At 37.1% G+C, this 18,231-nt stretch overlaps 1 protein-coding gene across 4 annotated transcripts in view; it reads right to left on the bottom strand.

Annotated features, from left to right (window-relative positions):
* The window catches only part of nhsl1b (NHS-like 1b), a 114,825-nt gene that overhangs the window by 54,001 nt on the left and 42,593 nt on the right, over positions 1 to 18,231 (bottom strand). The window contains exon 1 of one of the 4 annotated variants that reach the window (XM_084433375.1): positions 4,044 to 4,278. The exons of 2 other annotated variants lie outside the window; for them this stretch is intronic. In XM_084433375.1, the coding sequence (XP_084289501.1) occupies positions 4,044 to 4,266 (223 nt within the window). In that variant the 5' untranslated portion in view covers positions 4,267 to 4,278. Of the gene's footprint in view, positions 1 to 2,955; positions 3,058 to 4,043; positions 4,279 to 18,231 lie in introns of those variants that run through there. One more of the 4 variants, XM_084433379.1, reaches the window with a different exon arrangement.

Below are 18,231 nucleotides of genomic sequence, written 5' to 3'. Positions count from 1 at the left end.
AGGAGTATTTATGTATGATTAAGAATTACTGTCATTTACTGAGGTACAGAGACTGAGGTTCACTTACCTGAGTGTCACAAAGAGCAGCCCATCACAAACAGCACATAGGAACAGAGAGAGAAAGAAAAAAAAGTTAGATTTAAATGCAGTAGTCCAATGCAGCCATCAAAGTCATCTTGAATTAATAATGAGTGACCTTCACATCATCTAATTAATAATCTTAACTCAACAAGCAATTACAGATTATTGTGAGGATGTCATCAGATAATACTTTGGAAGGGGCAAAACTAAGGAAACGAAGTAGTAAAAACCTGAATTTATTATGAGTGTGGTTGATACACCTGAAGACATTTTCTAGTATTGTGTCGTGTTCTATGGCGGTTATGTCAGCGTTTCATCCACTGCTGAATTGTCAGCTGCAAATCAAGATAAATAATGTTTTAACAAAGTAGTAAATGAGTTTGCACTCTAAACTACGGTGGCCCAGTAGTACACAACACAATGAAATTAAGCCACAACACAACGAAATTAATCCACAACGTTGTGTTGTGAATTTATGTTTGCTTTTTAAATTTCGTTGTGTTGTGCACTACTGGGCCACCGTACTAAACGAACGTTCACATCGTTCTCACGGTACTTTGATGTGCGCAGCGCCGCTTCAAGACGAACACACCTAATGACTCTTATGAGCTGGTTCTTAAATGAATCGTTTAAAGACTACTAACCCTCCACGCCATTACGTCGCTGTCGATCACGATAACGAGAACCGATCACACTGAGAGAATCATCTTAGAAATGATTACATAATATCTGGATTAACCATGCTTTTATATCGTTATACACACAGATTGCATATTACTGAGACATTTCCACATGAATCTCCTACTAACAGCCTAATATACATCTCTTACCTTTACTGTACAACAGAATTAAATAAATATATGAGAGACTATTTGGATATTTATAATTCAAACAAAATGCATGAGGTTTAACCCAGTCAGTGTGTATGCAAATCCCTTGGGAGACTGATGGGTAAATAGATGCAAGTTTTGCACTGAAATGTACCAAACCTACACAACATCACCCATTTCAACAAAATCAACTCATCAATGAATCCACAAGCAGCAAAAGCAGAGATTGTGTCCCAAGACATTTGTCTCGAGCAGACATGTGAGCCTGTCCCAGGGAGAATCAGGACAGCCACACAAACAATCAGTCAATTCATTGCCATAGTAACCGACAAAAACATCCTGACACCGGGCAACCCGCACTCTGAAATTATGGGTCAACTACAAGGGCCTGACAGCCCAAAATTATAGGATGCATTTAAATAAAGAGCGCAGGAGCAGCAGTTAGGGCAGTTTAATTAGGCCTGCATGTACCAGCAGAGGTGCCAATAGAATAAATATATGTTTTAAATTTAGAAGCTTGTACGCTTGTTAACATCAGGATTGTAATATAGACTCGAAATTTAGGGGCTTTTGGAGAAATGTACTGTATTGTTTTCTGCTATGGAAAAAGAGTGTATTTCCTGCCTCGACACTGGGCATGCATGTGTGTCTGCACGCATATGTGCATGTCACGAGTTTAAAGTCACCATTAAATCAGAACTGACCATTTTTATTGAATACTGCAGTATTTATTATAAATGATTTTTCCGTGCACCTCATTGTTTTTTAAAACACACGTGCCCTCGTAATCTTTAATCAAAATTGCTTCCCTCCTTCTTGCAACAGCACCTCTTTTCCGATGACGCGTGTTTTCCGGCCCGAGGGTGGGACGACCTGTCACTCAGGTGAGATCGCTATAAGTGGCAAACAAGAACATTCCAACAATCCAATCAATTCCCGAAGTCCCGCTCTACATTTTTTCTTGTTCAAGAAGCCATTTCACATGGATATAGGGATAGGGATCACAATAGGGAATATTGCAACTTCCGTTTCAAACTGAATTTAAATGTAAAATACATGCATATTATAGAAAAAGGCACATGTTTTTTTCTCTCTCTTTTTGATTTGCTATTCATATAAATGGTAGAGTGTGACCAAAAATAAGTTTAATGAATTTAAAAATGGCTTAATTTTTCCAATATACTACACTACTACTACATTAATATGACTTCATAAAAACTGCATGCATAATAAATATAAAATATTTAGGAAAATACTGCTTAAAATGTTTTTAATGGAGTAGAGAATGGCACAATCCATCACTGCTTATCACATTATGCCAATTGCTGAAAAGGAAGTGTCATTTGATTGATAAAATCTTTATGACTTTACACAAAATGATTCAGAACTCTGCAGAAATTCACTACAGATTTTGACACTCCCTTTTCAGCAATTCAAGCAGTGATGGATTGTGGCATTCTCTACTCCATTAAACTACTATACGACTACTATAAATGCACCGGGTATTTGTAAACCCACATTGATAAAGCGTGATAAAAATGATTAAGAAAATCTGTTCAACAAAACATCTGATTGTCAAAAGTCGTGTCAAATAGAGGAGCGTGGGAGATAACAGAGTCAGCAATGGAGGAAAGACTCGTCACCCCTACAGTAACTTTACTCTACCCTGATAGAATATCTCATTAGAACCAGCATAGAGTTACAGCTCCGCTCCAAAACCACACACACACTCAAACTGGTCAACCAATAAACACAAAGTCTACAGGGATGTCAGGGTGGAGTTTCTGCTTTCACGAGGAGTGGCAGATTTCACATTAGATTTACAAAGCAAAGTATGTGCCACTGGACATTTAGGCCAACACAAAGAGATATGCATGAGATTGACGTTCTTGTCATCCGCTTTTGAAAATCAGTTTCACCCTGGAAAGATTAACACCTGAAAGTTTGAATTGATTTGTTTTCATATTTTAACACATAAAGAACCAATTATATTCACAATTCTCAGCTAAAAACACCGGTATTCAAGTAATTTTGCTTTACTTACCTCAACTTTCAAGCAGATGTTACTGCAGGTAATTAAAAATAAATAAAAGGTAATTCAGTCCATTAATTGAAAGAGCATTATTAAGACATTCAGTATTAGGGGTGAACAGCTGTGTCTGACGGAGCGACTACAATTTTCCCCTTGTTTCCGCGCACACACACACACACACACACAGCTGACATTGGCTCTCACACCCAAATCGCCACCAGTCGGTGACATCACCCATTTACGCAGGCGTGCAAGTCGCTATATCCGTTTTTTTTAGCACTCTCTTCCCATTTCTGAACTCAAAGCACTGTCAACTGTCTCCAGTCCAGCCCTACAGCCCTCACTTAACCTGTCGATGAGGAAGACGTGTTAACGGCTCAAACAAAGACAAACCCGCAATAAAAAAGACAGTGACCTCAGTTCTCCCTCATTGTAAACAACTTACTCTCTCACTTCCTGCGAGAACAATAAATCCGAAGACAACAGATGAATCTTTTAGCTGTTAAGCCAGACATCCCATGGAGCAAACTGATCACTACTTTATTATATACAACAAGTAAAAATATCTAAATTAACCTTTTAAGCTTCAAGTTTATTTCTAAAAAAGACAATAAGTATATACTGTGCTTACATAAATTTTAAAAATGCAATGAATATGTTTATTTTAATATATTTACTATAAATATATTTAATATTTTAATATAAATAAACAAATAAATAATTGAATCATTTATTTCCCAACATCTCATCTCAACGTTCTCAGTCCTAAATAAGAATAAAACAATTACAAGTAATTCCAAATGAAACTGAAGTGCTCTAATGCATTTAAAACCTAAATATTTTATAATTAATATTCATGTAGATTTTACTGACATTAATATAGAGACTACTATTTAAAAATTGAATAAAAAAGGTGATTAAAACAGTAAAAAGGGATCTAAAATAACACTTTCCTTATACATTATCGTGTATACCCCCAATTATTATTATTATTTTTTTTTTTTTTACCTTATTCTACTAATTTTACATGACATTAAAGAGGAGATCTCAGATCTCTGACCACATGCTCACACGAATGCCATGAAACCGTGTATCCTCACCTGTGTAGTGCTGGGGTTCATACACCCAGTCATCACCATCTTCATGCACTCCTTGAGGAGTTTGGGAGTGTCTATGGAGGTCGTTCTGGCTGCGGAACAGTTTACGGGTCTGCTGTGACAGCGAGGACACGCTCAGCCAGCTGAGAGCGCGAGAGATCGGGGCGGCCTTCTCGGTCTTGTCCCTGTCCCTCCTAAAAGACCCAGAACGCTTGTCCCTCATCATACCCTCTTAAAAATTAGGCAAAAAGGTCGAGGTCACTTAAAAACTCAAGAGTTAAGCCACGACGAACTGTTTCTCACAAGTGTGTAATCAAAAGTAGAACGACATCACACGGTTTATACGTAAGGATCATGAAGTAATTGGGGTTTAAATCCATGAGGAATAAAAGAAAATCTGTTGTCCAAAAAAATGCTTCACAAAATGAACTCTGGTCCACATCCACAGGTGTCGTTGCAACCTGGATGACAACTTTCGGTCTTTTTTTTGTTCGCTAGATAGAAAAAACCTCCGATGTGAGTCCTGGAAATCCCAACACGAGTGCTGCCATCCACAAGCAGTAATTAACTCAAGCAGCCGGCTGGAAAATCGCTAGTCTTCCCCCAACTGAAGCTTGAAGTCCACCAAGAAGACTGGGTCCGGTTTAAAAGCCACACCACTGTGACAATAAGACCATTTTTGGGGGTGAAAACCTTTAAAACTCAAGTTGCAGCTGAAGAAAATCAGCTTTCGTTTAGCTTTAGTACTTTTAAATGCTCCTATTATCACAAGCCAGTGATCATCTTACACCCATGTGGACATTGCGTTGTCTAAAAACACCTGGATTGAAGACTTCCCCAGCATACAGTTCATAAAGGATGATGGATGAGCTCGCATGTCCTTTTCCTTTTTCATTAGCCGGTAACAGGATCAGGTGCGTCTGTAGCTGTGCACCATGTTATCTTCCCTGCCGCTGAGGACAGCCACCACCGGATACTCTTCCTGACTTTCACAACGCGAGGGTGTTTGTCACTCACCTGGGACTTCCACACACATGGGCGATACGATCACATTCGCTGAAGTCAGTCTTGTACCAGGCGTTCCCCTGATCTCTGGGTGACAGTTGTCCATAGAAAGCACCCACACATACACTGACTGTAGTATTGAAAGTTTAGGATTACAAACAACTAGAGCGCTGGTGAAACATGACCTTAAACCAGCCCCCAACCTCTCCCTCTGATCTTTGCCCCTCCCCTCCAGTTGCACGGCAACCGCGGCAGGGCGACTGGACTCTCCGCTTCTCTTCCTCCTCTGGGTTTCCCCCCCCTCTCTTACTATCCTCTACGGCAGAGGCTTTCAAACTGGTGTGTAGAGAAAACACAGTTTACAAAACGTATCCTACCACTAAGAAAAAAGAAATACGCATAGTTTTATGAATTTTAAATACATTTTTAGTTCATTTTTCTTTGAAATGTACATATATTCAAATGATCTTTTAATTTGCAGTGTTTAAAATGATATAGCTATAATTGATCTTTTAAACTGATCATATTTTACTATTAATAATTAGTATATGGGAAAACATAGTTTCCTTTAATATATATATATATTATTAATAATTTTGATAATTGATAATTTGACAATTTTACTATATATATAGTAAAATTATCAGGAAAAACATGCATGTTTTTCTTGATATTTTTATATATACAATATATTTCTTGATATATATATATATACATACATGCACACACACATAATTATATTTTTGTAATTTTATGTAAATAAATATATATTTAATTATATTAAAATATAATATATAATTGACATTTTTCACACATAATGTTGATGCACAGAAATATACAGCTTTCTTTATATTTTAATTACTATATAATTTATTACTAAATAATTTTACTTTCTAGTAAAATGTCTAGTATAATATTATATAGTCTGATCCTGTGTCAAAGCTGACTTGCCTTACCGACTAAAGACTTCAGGGCCAACACATCCGCTGACCCATACACACAATACTAAGGGCCAGCAGATCAGCCAGCTAGACCTGCCTAGACCAGAATATCCAGCTAACCACACACACAAACTATGCCAGCGACGTGTGAAGGAGGAAAACACTGGAATGAAAGCAAAAGAGGTGCTTTGTGTAGGCAAACACAAACATTAACACACAGCCCACATGCAGAGGAAAATGACAGATCTGCAGGTAGACTACTTCAATAATACCATAGAATTAGCATGGATTCACGTCTAAAAAATCAGGTAATTCCATGGTATTTTTGCTTCGCTGTTTTTGCATTCTGAATTTATGAGCATGTAAACCAGCATGTAAATGCATCTAATCAAAGAGAAAATCTCTATTTACAACAGACTGACCAATGTCCGTCCAACTTCAAAACACGTCCGCATGGTAAAATCAATCAGGTTGTTTGACTTTCGCATTGGGAATAGCAAACAAATTCAGGCCGTAAATATACAGTGTGTATAATTAATGATTAAACTTTCACCCCCGCAGTAGCCTGAGCCACAGAGGTCCAATTGTTCTAGAAAACCTCCACACATCCACATCTAATAACAAACAGCTCCACTCTCATAAAACACACAGCTAGATGATCCAACCTTTATCCTCAGCACTGCAATCAACAGCCATCCACACCGTAAATAATTCACCAGGGCCAAGCGCCCAACTGCTGAGATAAAACGTACAATGAATCTGGAATAATACATGACACATATTCTGACCAACAGCTTCTGCATTTACCAAAACTATAGCTAATTCTCTTATTTACTAATAAAGCAGTGATCTGATCAAATTCAAAATCATTCAAAGAGGTCAAATGCTTCAGACTCATTTAATAATTTCACAATTCAATTTTCACTTTCAGGTAAACTACTGACACAAATGTGTCCACAGAAATGAGCAAAACATAAAAAGTTTGGGGTCAGTAAGAACGTTTTTGAAAGAAGTCTTTTATGTTCACCAAGGCTGCATTTATTTGATCAAAAATACAGTAAAAAGTGAAATATTATTACAATTTGAAATAACTGTTTTCTAATTTAATATATTTTACAATTATTCCCATGACGGCAATGCTGAACTTCCAGTCTTCAGTGTCACGTGATCCTGTTCAGAAATCAAATATGGTGATTTGGTTAAGAAACATTTCTTATTATTACATTATTATTGTTGAAACGGTTGTGCAGTTAAACATTTTGTCATATATTTTTTCTTCTCAGGATTCCATGATGAATAGAACGTTTATCATTGATTAAAAATAGAAATCTTCTGTAATATTATAAATGTCTTTACTGTCATTAAAAAAAAAAAAAAAAAAATCTTTACAAAATATACACTACCGTTCAAAAGTTTGGGGTCAGTTTCATTTTTCATGTTTTTAAAAGAAGTATCTTCTGCTCACCAAAGCTGCATTTATTTGATTAAAAATACAAACAAAAACAGTAATATTGTAAAATATTATTCCAATGTAAAACAGCTGTTTTCTATGTGAATATACAGTAAAGTGTCATTTATTCCTGTGATCAAAGCTGAATTTTCAGCATCATTACTCCAGTCTTCAGTGTCACATGATCCTTCAGAAATCATTCTAATATGATGATTTGATGCTCAAGAAACATTTATGATTATTATCAATGTTGAAAACATTTTATTTAATGATACTATGATGAATAGAAAGTTCAAAAGAACAGCATTTATATGAAATCTAAAGCTTTTGTACCATTAAACACTAACATTCAAAAGTTTGGGGTCAGTAAGAATTTTAATTTTATTTTTGGGGGAAAGAAATAAAATAAATCAATACTTTTATTCATCAAGGATGAGTTAAACTGATCAAAAGTTACAGTAAAAGACATTTATAATGTTAGAAAATATTCTATTTTAAATAAATGCTGTTCTTTTGAACTTTCTATTCATCAAAGAATTGTGAAAAAAATGTGTACACTGTTTTCAACATTGATAATAATAATGAATGTTTCTTGAGCATCAAATCAGCATATTAGAATGATTTCTGAAGGATCATGTGACTGGAGTAATAATGCTGAAAATTCAGCTTTGATCACAGGAATAAATTACAGTTTAAAATATATTAAAATAGAAAACAGTCATTTTAAATTGTCATAATATTTCACAATATTACTGGGTTTTTTTTATCAAATAAATGCAGCCTTGATAAGCAGAAGATACTTCTCTTAAAAACATAAAAAATCTTACTGACCCCAAACTTTTGAACAGTAGTGTAAGTGTATATATTATTGTATATAGTAGTGAACACATAAAACGTCCTAGTTAATAACATACGAAGTTAGCTCTAGCGCCCCCTTGAGTACAATGCTTTTTACTGCCACAATAAAGCAAGAATGCATGCCAGTATACACAACTTAAGTATGTTTCTGGCCTCATTGTCCGTTACAACATCCAATCAGCAACAGGCTTCTGCTTCGGAGTTAAAGTGACTGATGCTACACATGTTTTGCTTGTTGCAGGAACACATAGTGAACGTCTGACACGCTTGTGGCATACTGCTGTTGACACGGCAGGTCAGAGAGGAAACCTGAGCAGAGATCTGAAGGAAGACATGTCATGAGTCTGTGCACATGATCAGTACCCCCAAAAATAGGGGGAAGGGGCATATTTTTCTCCACCGGTTTCAACACCTTCACACGCTCAGACCAGACCAGCAGGTAAAGGTTTCACATTCGCAAAAACCTTAACCTGTTTGGCTTAGCTAGCACTCAATATAATTCAAGTTTTTTTTATTGTCAAAAAAATAAGCAAATTAAAAAATGTAATAAGACTACAAATCACTTATTTAAATGTATCTAAAAGCGTGTCTCGGATTTATGTTCATTCTGTTACCAGACAACAACATTTTTCCACCACATTTTGCTTGGAGATCTTTGTTTACTAAATGAAGGGGCTTTCCAAATTGGCAGGACACTTGGGGAACGGTTTTAATTAAGCGCTTACCAAGATGCCAAGGGAAGGATTTTATTTTGCTCTGTCCCCACATTTATGAGTTGGGTTTATTTGTCCTTGTGAGAATGAAGAGTGTGTGTACGACTATATAAAATTCTGTGTGCGTGTGTTTTTGCTTACGTTGGAGAATATTGCAAAATATTTGTTTAATTCAATGCGGCCTGACCACCGAATTGCAGAATTTGTACTTGTGTGGGAAAGAAAGATAAAATCATAAAGCAGCGCTGAAGCAGGCAGAGAAGGAGAGAACTGGAGGAAGCGTTAAAGATAAGCTGAGCTATCAGTGTTCTCATCACTTCTTTCTCTGCTCCTATTCACAGAGAGATCATGAGTTGACCCATAACTAACAGAACCCTCAGGGTGACCTCTGACCTTTAAGCTCTCATGAACCTGAGAGGCTGGCCATCACCTCCAGAACAAGGTCCCGCAAATACTTGTTGACCCATTGTGACCTCCTTAACACATTCCTCTCTCTCTCTCTGGTATGCGGCACAGGAATGAAATGAGCATTTCTGATCTATATCATCTTCGTCGTAAATATGCTCCGTCTCCGCACGCATCAAAATCTCTGCTCCGGGTCAACATAGGGCAACCTAAAGATTTTATATTTGTATATTTTAGAACACCGTAAAAGTAAAATAATCAAATTTATTAAACAAAACTATGATAAATTTGTCTACAATGCTAATTTCAAGCATATCAAAACATCACAGAACCATAAATTCAGTTGAGTGTGTCCATTCTTCCGACTTGTAATGTAATAATGTTTCAGCGTGAAATAATTCTGATGACCCATGAGACTTTGCAGTGTATTTTGTCACTCATAACAAGCATAGCCTGTGCATGCGAGTCCATTATAGAGCTTATGTAGCCCCGCCCCTCATTAGCTCTGTGCTCCTTGTGTTTGGTCTTCTGCTTTGTATTTCCACAGCATGAAGGTTCATTTTAAAATCTTCCCGGTCTGTTGACATTTGTTATGACATCCGCTACAAACATCACAATGCTCATGATAACTTTCATTAACTCTACAATAAGTAAATCCACTTCACAGGCTCATTACTCTTCGATAACAATGCTAAAGTGCAAAGACAAAATGGCTGTGTGCTTATTTCTGTGGCACTTAAAGTCTATAAAAAAACTAAATACAAATCAATTGTGTATCTGATGCTCCAAATATTTTTGAGCATGTATTGATGCAGGAGATCCCTTTATTCAGCCAGCAAAAGTGACAGTATAGACATTTATGATGTTACAAAAGATTTTTATTTCACATAAATGCTGTTCTTTTGAACTTCCTATTCATCCAAGAATCCCGCAAAAAGTATCATGGTTTCCACAAGAATGTTAAGCATCACAACTTTTTCTTGAACACTTACAGTTATTTTAAATTGTAAGAAAATGTCACATTATTACTGTTTACTGTATTTTTGACAAACTAAATGCAGCCTTGGTGAGCATTGGAGACTTCTTTCAAAAATATATATATATATTAAAAAAAAAAAAAATCTTACTAACCTCAAACTTTGTAATGGCAGTGTATGTGCCACACAAGTGTGGTCTGTCAGTCTTCAATAAACTTTATTCCCAATGTTATAATTCATAGCGTAGAGCCACTATTAAGGTCTCTTCTCAGACTCTAACATGTCATTTTGTCCATGAGGAAAATGGGTTTATAGAGTCTTCACAATAACAGTGGCTGGCGTGCAGGTACTCCACAGGATGTGTCTGTGAGCGTGTGTGTTTTTCCCCCCAAGCACGTCTGTGTGTGTGTGTGTGTGTGTGTCGTGAAACCAAAAGCCATAAAACACCCCAAAAAAGATTGTTTTTTATTGTTTCTGAGTCACTCTGTCCTATGAATCTGGTCAATGTGGAAACCAGTGGTATATTTAGACAAATGTTATTGTCATTAAAAGAATAGCTCACCCAAAAAAAGAAAATTCTTTCATCATTTACTCATCCCCATGTCTTTGGCAATGTGACTTTATTTCTTCAAAAGTACATATTCAATATATATATTTAGGAATGTTGGTAACTAAACAGTTTTGGTGACTATACTAACTTACAATGTATGGACAAAAAAAAAACGATTAAAAATCCTTCTTTTGGGTGAACTATCAGTCGAAATAAATAATTCTCTCTCCTCGGCCCACAAACTCTTTCACCTAGGTCATAACTGGCAGAGAGAATCATCACTGGGATGAGAGTCGTATCTCTCCTGAGAGGGTGTCGAACAAGCACAGGGCCCACAGGAGGAAGTTTCATGGAAACAGAGCTCAGTGTCTGCTGAGGACAAGCACCATGTTTCCAATGCTTTCTGTAAGTACTGTACTTCTACCAGGCTATAACAAAAAAATAGAGCAAGAAATATAATAGTATATTTAGTACCATTAGATCATTTAAAGGGTTAGTTCACCCAAAAATGAAAATTCTGTCAGTAATTACTCACCCTCATGTTGTTCCAACCATGTAAGTCTTTCGTTCATCTTCGGATCACAAATTAAGATATTTTTGATGAAATCTGACAGCTGTCTCACTCCTCCATAGGCTTTCAGAGGGACCGAAACTCGCCGGCCCAGAATAGTTATTAAAAACATCGTTAAAATAGTCCAAGTGACTACAGTGGCTATACATTAAGTTTTTATCATGCGACGACAATACTTTTTGTGCGGAAAAACAACAAAAATAACGACTTTATCCAACTATTAGTGTTCTTCAATGTGGGCCTCTGACGAGAGTTCACGGGAGCGCCAGGACGCGTGTGCGAGAACTGAGATTACGGCGTTCTTCTTCTACAACTACTTGTTACTGGCTGCTCACTCCTTAGGAGTATTACCGCCATCTACTGTACAAGATGACGTCCCGACATTGCCGGAAGCGCAAAACGGTCTGTTTATAAGCAGAGGAAGATGCGCGCTGTATGTAAGCTATTGAATTCGACACTTATTGTGATTTAGGTCTCGATGATGTAGATGGCGGTAATACTCCTAAGGAGTGAGCAGCCAGTAACAAGTAGTAGTAGAAGAAGAATGGCGTAATCTCAGTTCTAGCGCATGCGTCCTGGCGCTCCCGTGAACTCTCGTCAGAGGCCCACATTGAAGAACACTAATAGTTGGATAAAGTCGTTATTTTTGTTGTTTTTCCGCACAAAAAGTATTGTCGTCGCATGATAAAAACTTAATGTATAGCCACTGTAGTCACTTGGACTATTTTAACGAGCTGTCAGATTTCATCAAAAATATCTTAATTTGTGATCCGAAGATGAACGAAAGACTTACATGGTTGGAACAACATGAGGGTGAGTAATTACTGACAGAATTTTCATTTTTGGGTGAACTAACCCTTTAAGCTGAAATTACATCTGCATGTCTTAAACACACAATAAATGTTTGTTTTTTTCAATATAATAATAATAATTTGGTATAACTTTACAATACGATTCCATTTGTTTAGATGTATTAGTTAAGCACTACCCTGAAAAATGCATCTAAAGCATTTATTAATGCATTTCAACATTTACTGATATAAAAGTTGAGCAAACATGAACTTACAATGAATAGCTAATTGTAAAGTCTTACTAATCCTTTAAATATGTCCATCCATATAGTCATGACACTCTGGATCCTGTATTTTTTTTAGTTATTGACCACTAGGGTGCGGTGTAACGTTTCAAATGCTGCCTTTAGTATGTAGACTCTGGGCCGAACGGACACAGCTCTTTCCTCTAAACTACAGACTAAATTAAGCATAAAAAGACTCTGCCAGCTGCCAAATGGGAGAAAATATGCATTATCTTATGCCATGACAAATAATGTTTTTCATGTGCATTAACAAAGGCATCCAACTTTAACATGAATGTTACTGATAATTGTCTTGGCCAATTAATTTAAGTCAAACTGAAAATGCCAATGAGCTCTTTCCAATAAAAAGTCCAATAAAACCTATTACAAAGAGCCCAAACATGTTAAAGCTCAAAGTAAGGCAGGTGTTGACCCCTCACCCCTTAACGGTGACCCCAGCATGCAGCTGACTCCAACCTGCACTGAGCGCTCCTCATTTGGGGTGGAGGATGTTGACATTTCAGTGAATAGAAACAAAAGCCATCTAAAACCAGTCAGATGGCCTGATAGAGTCAGCTCTAAAACACGAGAGCCTTTATCAGGGAGCTTAAACTCCCTAATGACTAATGCACGCAGACAAACACAACACAGACCTTGTGTACACACACTCACGTTGGCTCACAATGAAACAACCTAGGCAAAATGCAAGCTTAAAGCACAGGGACAGAGTGAAACTGACACAAATAAAGAAATTAATACATAGTGTAAAATGTTGCCATTTAAACAAGCTACAGGAAAAAGGCACAAAAGAACATGATGGGACACTATTAGACAGTCGTTTGTGGCGTGTATATACTTTTGGGGAATTATTTCCAAAGAAATGAGCAAAACCTCAAAGTTTGGGGTCAGTAAGATTTTGTAATGTGTATAAAAGACGTCTCGTATGCTCACCAAGGCTTCATTTATTTGAACAAAAATCTTTTTCAATGTATTTTCAGCAGCCATTACTCCAGTCTTCAGTGTGACATGATCCATCAAAAATCTTTCTAATATCCCAAGAAACCGTTCATATTATAATCAATATCTATGTTTCCATCCAAAGTTGCGAATCCATCTCGCACTTCATCTTCTGAACACAAATTAAGATCTTTTTGGTCTTTATTTGTGTTCCGAAGATAAACGAATGTCTTACGGGTTTGGAACGACATGAGGGTGAGTAATTGATGACAGACTTTTCATTTTTGGGATGAACTAGCCTAACCCTTTAACTTATGTGCAAAATTGGAATATCGCATAAAACATGCGAGTAAAGCAGCGTTTCCATCCCATGTGTTCAAAAGAACAAAATTGGCATTTCCTGGGAAATTGGCACAAAATATCTGTAATATAAATGGAAGTTGCTGCAATCGGGGAAGCCACTGTGGCTCTTTTATCCAACATCATAAATGACTTGCGTCTCAGAGCATGCAGACGAAATGCAATAAACGCTGCCAATGTTATCTTACATTCAGATGCCTGGTGTTTAGGAGAGCGATCATGTGAGATACTTCTGGGACGTCATTATGCCAAATCATTATGATGACAGACTCAAAATGATCAAACCAACATTTGATCCGCTGGTTAGTCCAGTTATCCAATCGCATCCACTGTTGAGGCAGTCACACGAGGGATACATTTGGTAAATGTGTTTCCATCCAAGTTTATTTGTATATCTTATTGTATAAAAATGTATCCGCCTCAGTGCATACGTTTTTTTTTTTATGCTCACTTTTAGAATTTATGCGCATCCCGTGTTTATGCGATATCCCAAAATGCACATAAAAATATGGATGGAAACATAGTTATTGTTGAGAACAGTTGTGCTTCTTCAATGAACAAAAAGTTTATTTATTTGAAATTTCTTTTTTTTTTACAATATAAAAGTTCTTACTGTAGAATTTGATACATTTAATCCATTTGCTGTATAAAAGTATTAATTTTTTTTTTTTTTAATGTTGAGGAAAAATTTCTGTCTATGGCACGTCCTGATCTAGATGTCTATTCAAACGAGCGTTTGTGTGCGTGTCTGATGGAGCGATGTGACGTGGGGTGATGTCTACATTCCATCTGCTCTTCAGGCCATCCTGTCGGCAACCCTTTCCCCTTCCTGTAAGTGTGTGTCATGTCACAACAGAGTGGTTTTGCTTACGTTTGTCAATGGTGGGATTGACTGCTGAAGGGAGGGAGAGAATGACAGGAAGGAAAGGAAAAAGAGAAGTGTCGTCAGGCCAGAAGGGCGGCTCAGCTCCTTGTTCCTCCTCCAATCTTGCCATCCTGGAAAAAGAGGAAGCTGTAGGCTACTGTGAGAGTAGCCTCGCGTAGCCAGAGCTCCAGACTGACACAGCATTCATTGGCTGAGACTACTGTAAGAGTGATTATATGTGATCCTCCACATATTCTCAGTATGTTATGCCTATAAAGGTCAAAGAAACCCTAAATACCGTTCAAGATATCAGCTTCAAAGGCCTGTGTGATTTTTTCCCCAACAACTGCTTTTACGGCACTAATGTATTACAACATCAATCATGCACAGTATAGCTGGAGATATTACTCATCAGCAGAAGTCCTCTACTCCACCCTAAGCCACGATTTTAGTCACAGTGACAGCTGGCATGTAGATGTGTTTTAAATGTATGTGTGTGGTAACTTTTGTTGCCATGTTCGCATGCTTTGTGCGAGTTTTTAAAAGCATGCTGTTAAACAAGTTTTAAAATGAGAAGACACCAGGTTTGTGACAGTGCATGTTTTGTTGAATTCATAATGAATAGCACAAGTACAGCTCGTTAAATTCATAAATATTCACTGTAAACAGTTTTTTGGTAACATCTAAATTAATTGGCTTTGTGCAAGTCATGAATATTAAATAATATGATTGAATCAATTCGACTTCATCAGACCAAATATATTTTGCAACATGGCTGAATTTGACAGTCATTTTAAAGGGTTGGATCAAGTGGAAACCACTGCATAAAATACACATTATACACTTTCTACAGTGTTGGAGGACAAAATACTATACATTCATTGAGAAATTTAGATTGGCTTGAACACATTACACACCATATGATTGATTCAACCACAACTCCAGAAAATGGTTAGTTTTAGCATAAAAAAATATCACATATCAATGATCTCTCTCTCTCCCTGTCTTTCTCTCATGCTAACAAAAATACTGGAAATGTCACTCATGTGTTGTTGAATGCAGCCGGCCATGCAAATGAACGTGTTCATAACCATGACGTATGAATATGTGCGTTTGTGTTTGGGTGTTTGCATAGCTGGAACCGCTTTGGGCATTTTATACTCTGAAGAGTGCAGGATCATCGCAGTGAGCTCACAGGACTGGAATGAGAACAGGACAGCAGATCTGCTCCGCAAACACCTACAATAATAAAAAACTGATCTAAACTGAGCAAATACAACCTTAAATCAATTCAGTCCAACATTAGATTAACAAGAACAGGTCTGATTCTCTGATTACATGGTGATTTACCAAAGAATATGTGAATGAATATTACAACAAAAGTGATATACTGTATACTTTTTTTTTTTTTTAAGTTGCCAAACATATTTAAAAGTCTTTATTTTCAACAATACATATTGGGTCTTAACATAGAATATATTTGTGTGTTTAGTGTTTTTCTTGAAATATGTGCATTCTTTAAAACAGTAATTAAAATAATGCAATTATATAAATATATTATATATACAAAATATATTCATACAATAATGATTATTATTATAATACTTGAACTTGAAAAATAAAAAAAAACTTTGCTAATTCTTGGGGGTGTTTATCTGAATAATTGAGATTTCCAGTTCCTTGATAAAGAATACTGTGTTATATAAGCAGGCAAAATCTTTTTCATGAGTGAGGACTTTTCCAACTTCTTTTGGTCAGCCACAAAATCTCTCATTTGTCTTAATGTTTGTGCGACGGCTAAAAAGAGAGTGAAAGCTGGGCTTATCTAATGCTGTTGGATTAGCATACTAAGAGACCTGGCGTCCCCCGGGGGAGCCTCTCAGAAAACCGCCACAATCAGGAGGAGAATTAAACTGGCGAGGGCTCCACACGTACCATTGATCTGTTGACAGCCAATCTGGCAACCCGCCACAAACCTCAACGGTTCTCCGGAGAGGAGAAATCACCAGTGTGGAGCCTGAAAACACGATGATGACTTGTGGGGAAGTGCCAGATTCACTCTGTTACTTACTGTTAAATGGTCCTTTGGTGGCATCAAATCTTTGAAAAGCATTCAAGTTTGAGTAAGTTCGTAAAAGTTGAGTTAATTTTAAAGTTGAGTTGATTTTTCCAAATTTTAGAAAAGAACCGCCCTCTCCACTTGCACATGCGCAACACTCTACCTGCTCCTGAGAGGGAACGCCTATTAAACGTGTGCGAGAGAGCATGCACGAGCCTAGTTCTCCTCATGCACGCTCTGTTTACAATTTTTGCTGATGAGCATGGCCTTACGTAAACATATCACCAGAATGATTGACAATTAGGAGGACCAATAGTCTTGATGATCCACCCGGAAATAAAAAATCCTATACCTTTAAGTAAGCAAATGAAGAAAATATCCTCAAGATTTGTGATTTGTGAGACTTACACGGTGTCCTAACCAGACGCGATGCGATAAGATTCCAGCGACAAATAATTTGGCTGTCCACACTAGACGCGACTGCGAGATGCGTAAAAATCAATCAAAACCCACAGCCAATCAGAACAGTGTGTGGGCGGAGTCTCGTGGCAAGTGCACAGCACCAGAGAGTAATCTTGACGGCAATCGCAAGAAAATGGTTAAGTAGGCTACATAATCAAATTCACAAATATTACACCATTTAAACATTATTCAAATACATAGGCTACTGAGTTACTAAAACAGTCTGTCAAATAATACACTTGTTTGTTCAGAGTTTCCATTTGTCTAATTTCAAGATCCGAGGTGAATTATCCATTGTTGCTTTTACAGCTACAAAGCTGGGAGCACTACATGATATTCAAAGTCACATTACATGCTTTTAACATTAAATAAAGCACATAAACAGTACCTGAGATTATCATTGCCACACTTTGTGTTTGTTGTTCAGCGCGGCGTCGCAGAAAAATAGAACCCGTTTCTAAAATTGAATCGTCGCGTGTCGCCATCGCGGCTGGTTAGGACAAAAACTCTGATTAACATGGAAAAGATACCTTTTATCGTGTCGCGGCGCGTGTAGTTAGGACACGTGTCCCAACTGTGGCGCTAATAGAGTCTCACGAACACACATAACGTGTAGCCATGCACAGGCCAATGGCCCAAGTCAGGATTTTCTTTAAATAATACATTAAATTTCATTTCGTATACCCTCAGGACACGGCTCGTGTCGCATGGGATCATTCTGTGATACTTTTGCTTCTTTTTTTAAAAGGTTTGAGGCTGGTCGCTATTCACTTCCATTAGCGGGACATTTTATTTTTATATTCTCTTTTTGTGGTCCATAAAAAGAAAGAAGGGCATGCGGGTGAGTAATTTATAACTTAATTTTCATTTTAGGGTGAACTATCCCTTTAAGAAATGTGAAGGTATTATTACTTACGGTACAAATTTAAGTAGAATGAAATAC

The sequence above is a fragment of the Rutilus rutilus genome (assembly GCF_951802725.1).
Source record: "Rutilus rutilus genome assembly, chromosome: 15".
Lineage (NCBI taxonomy): Eukaryota > Metazoa > Chordata > Actinopteri > Cypriniformes > Leuciscidae > Rutilus > Rutilus rutilus.
Note: the sequence above shows the minus strand (reverse complement) of the source record. Positions and strands in the feature narration are given on the sequence as shown.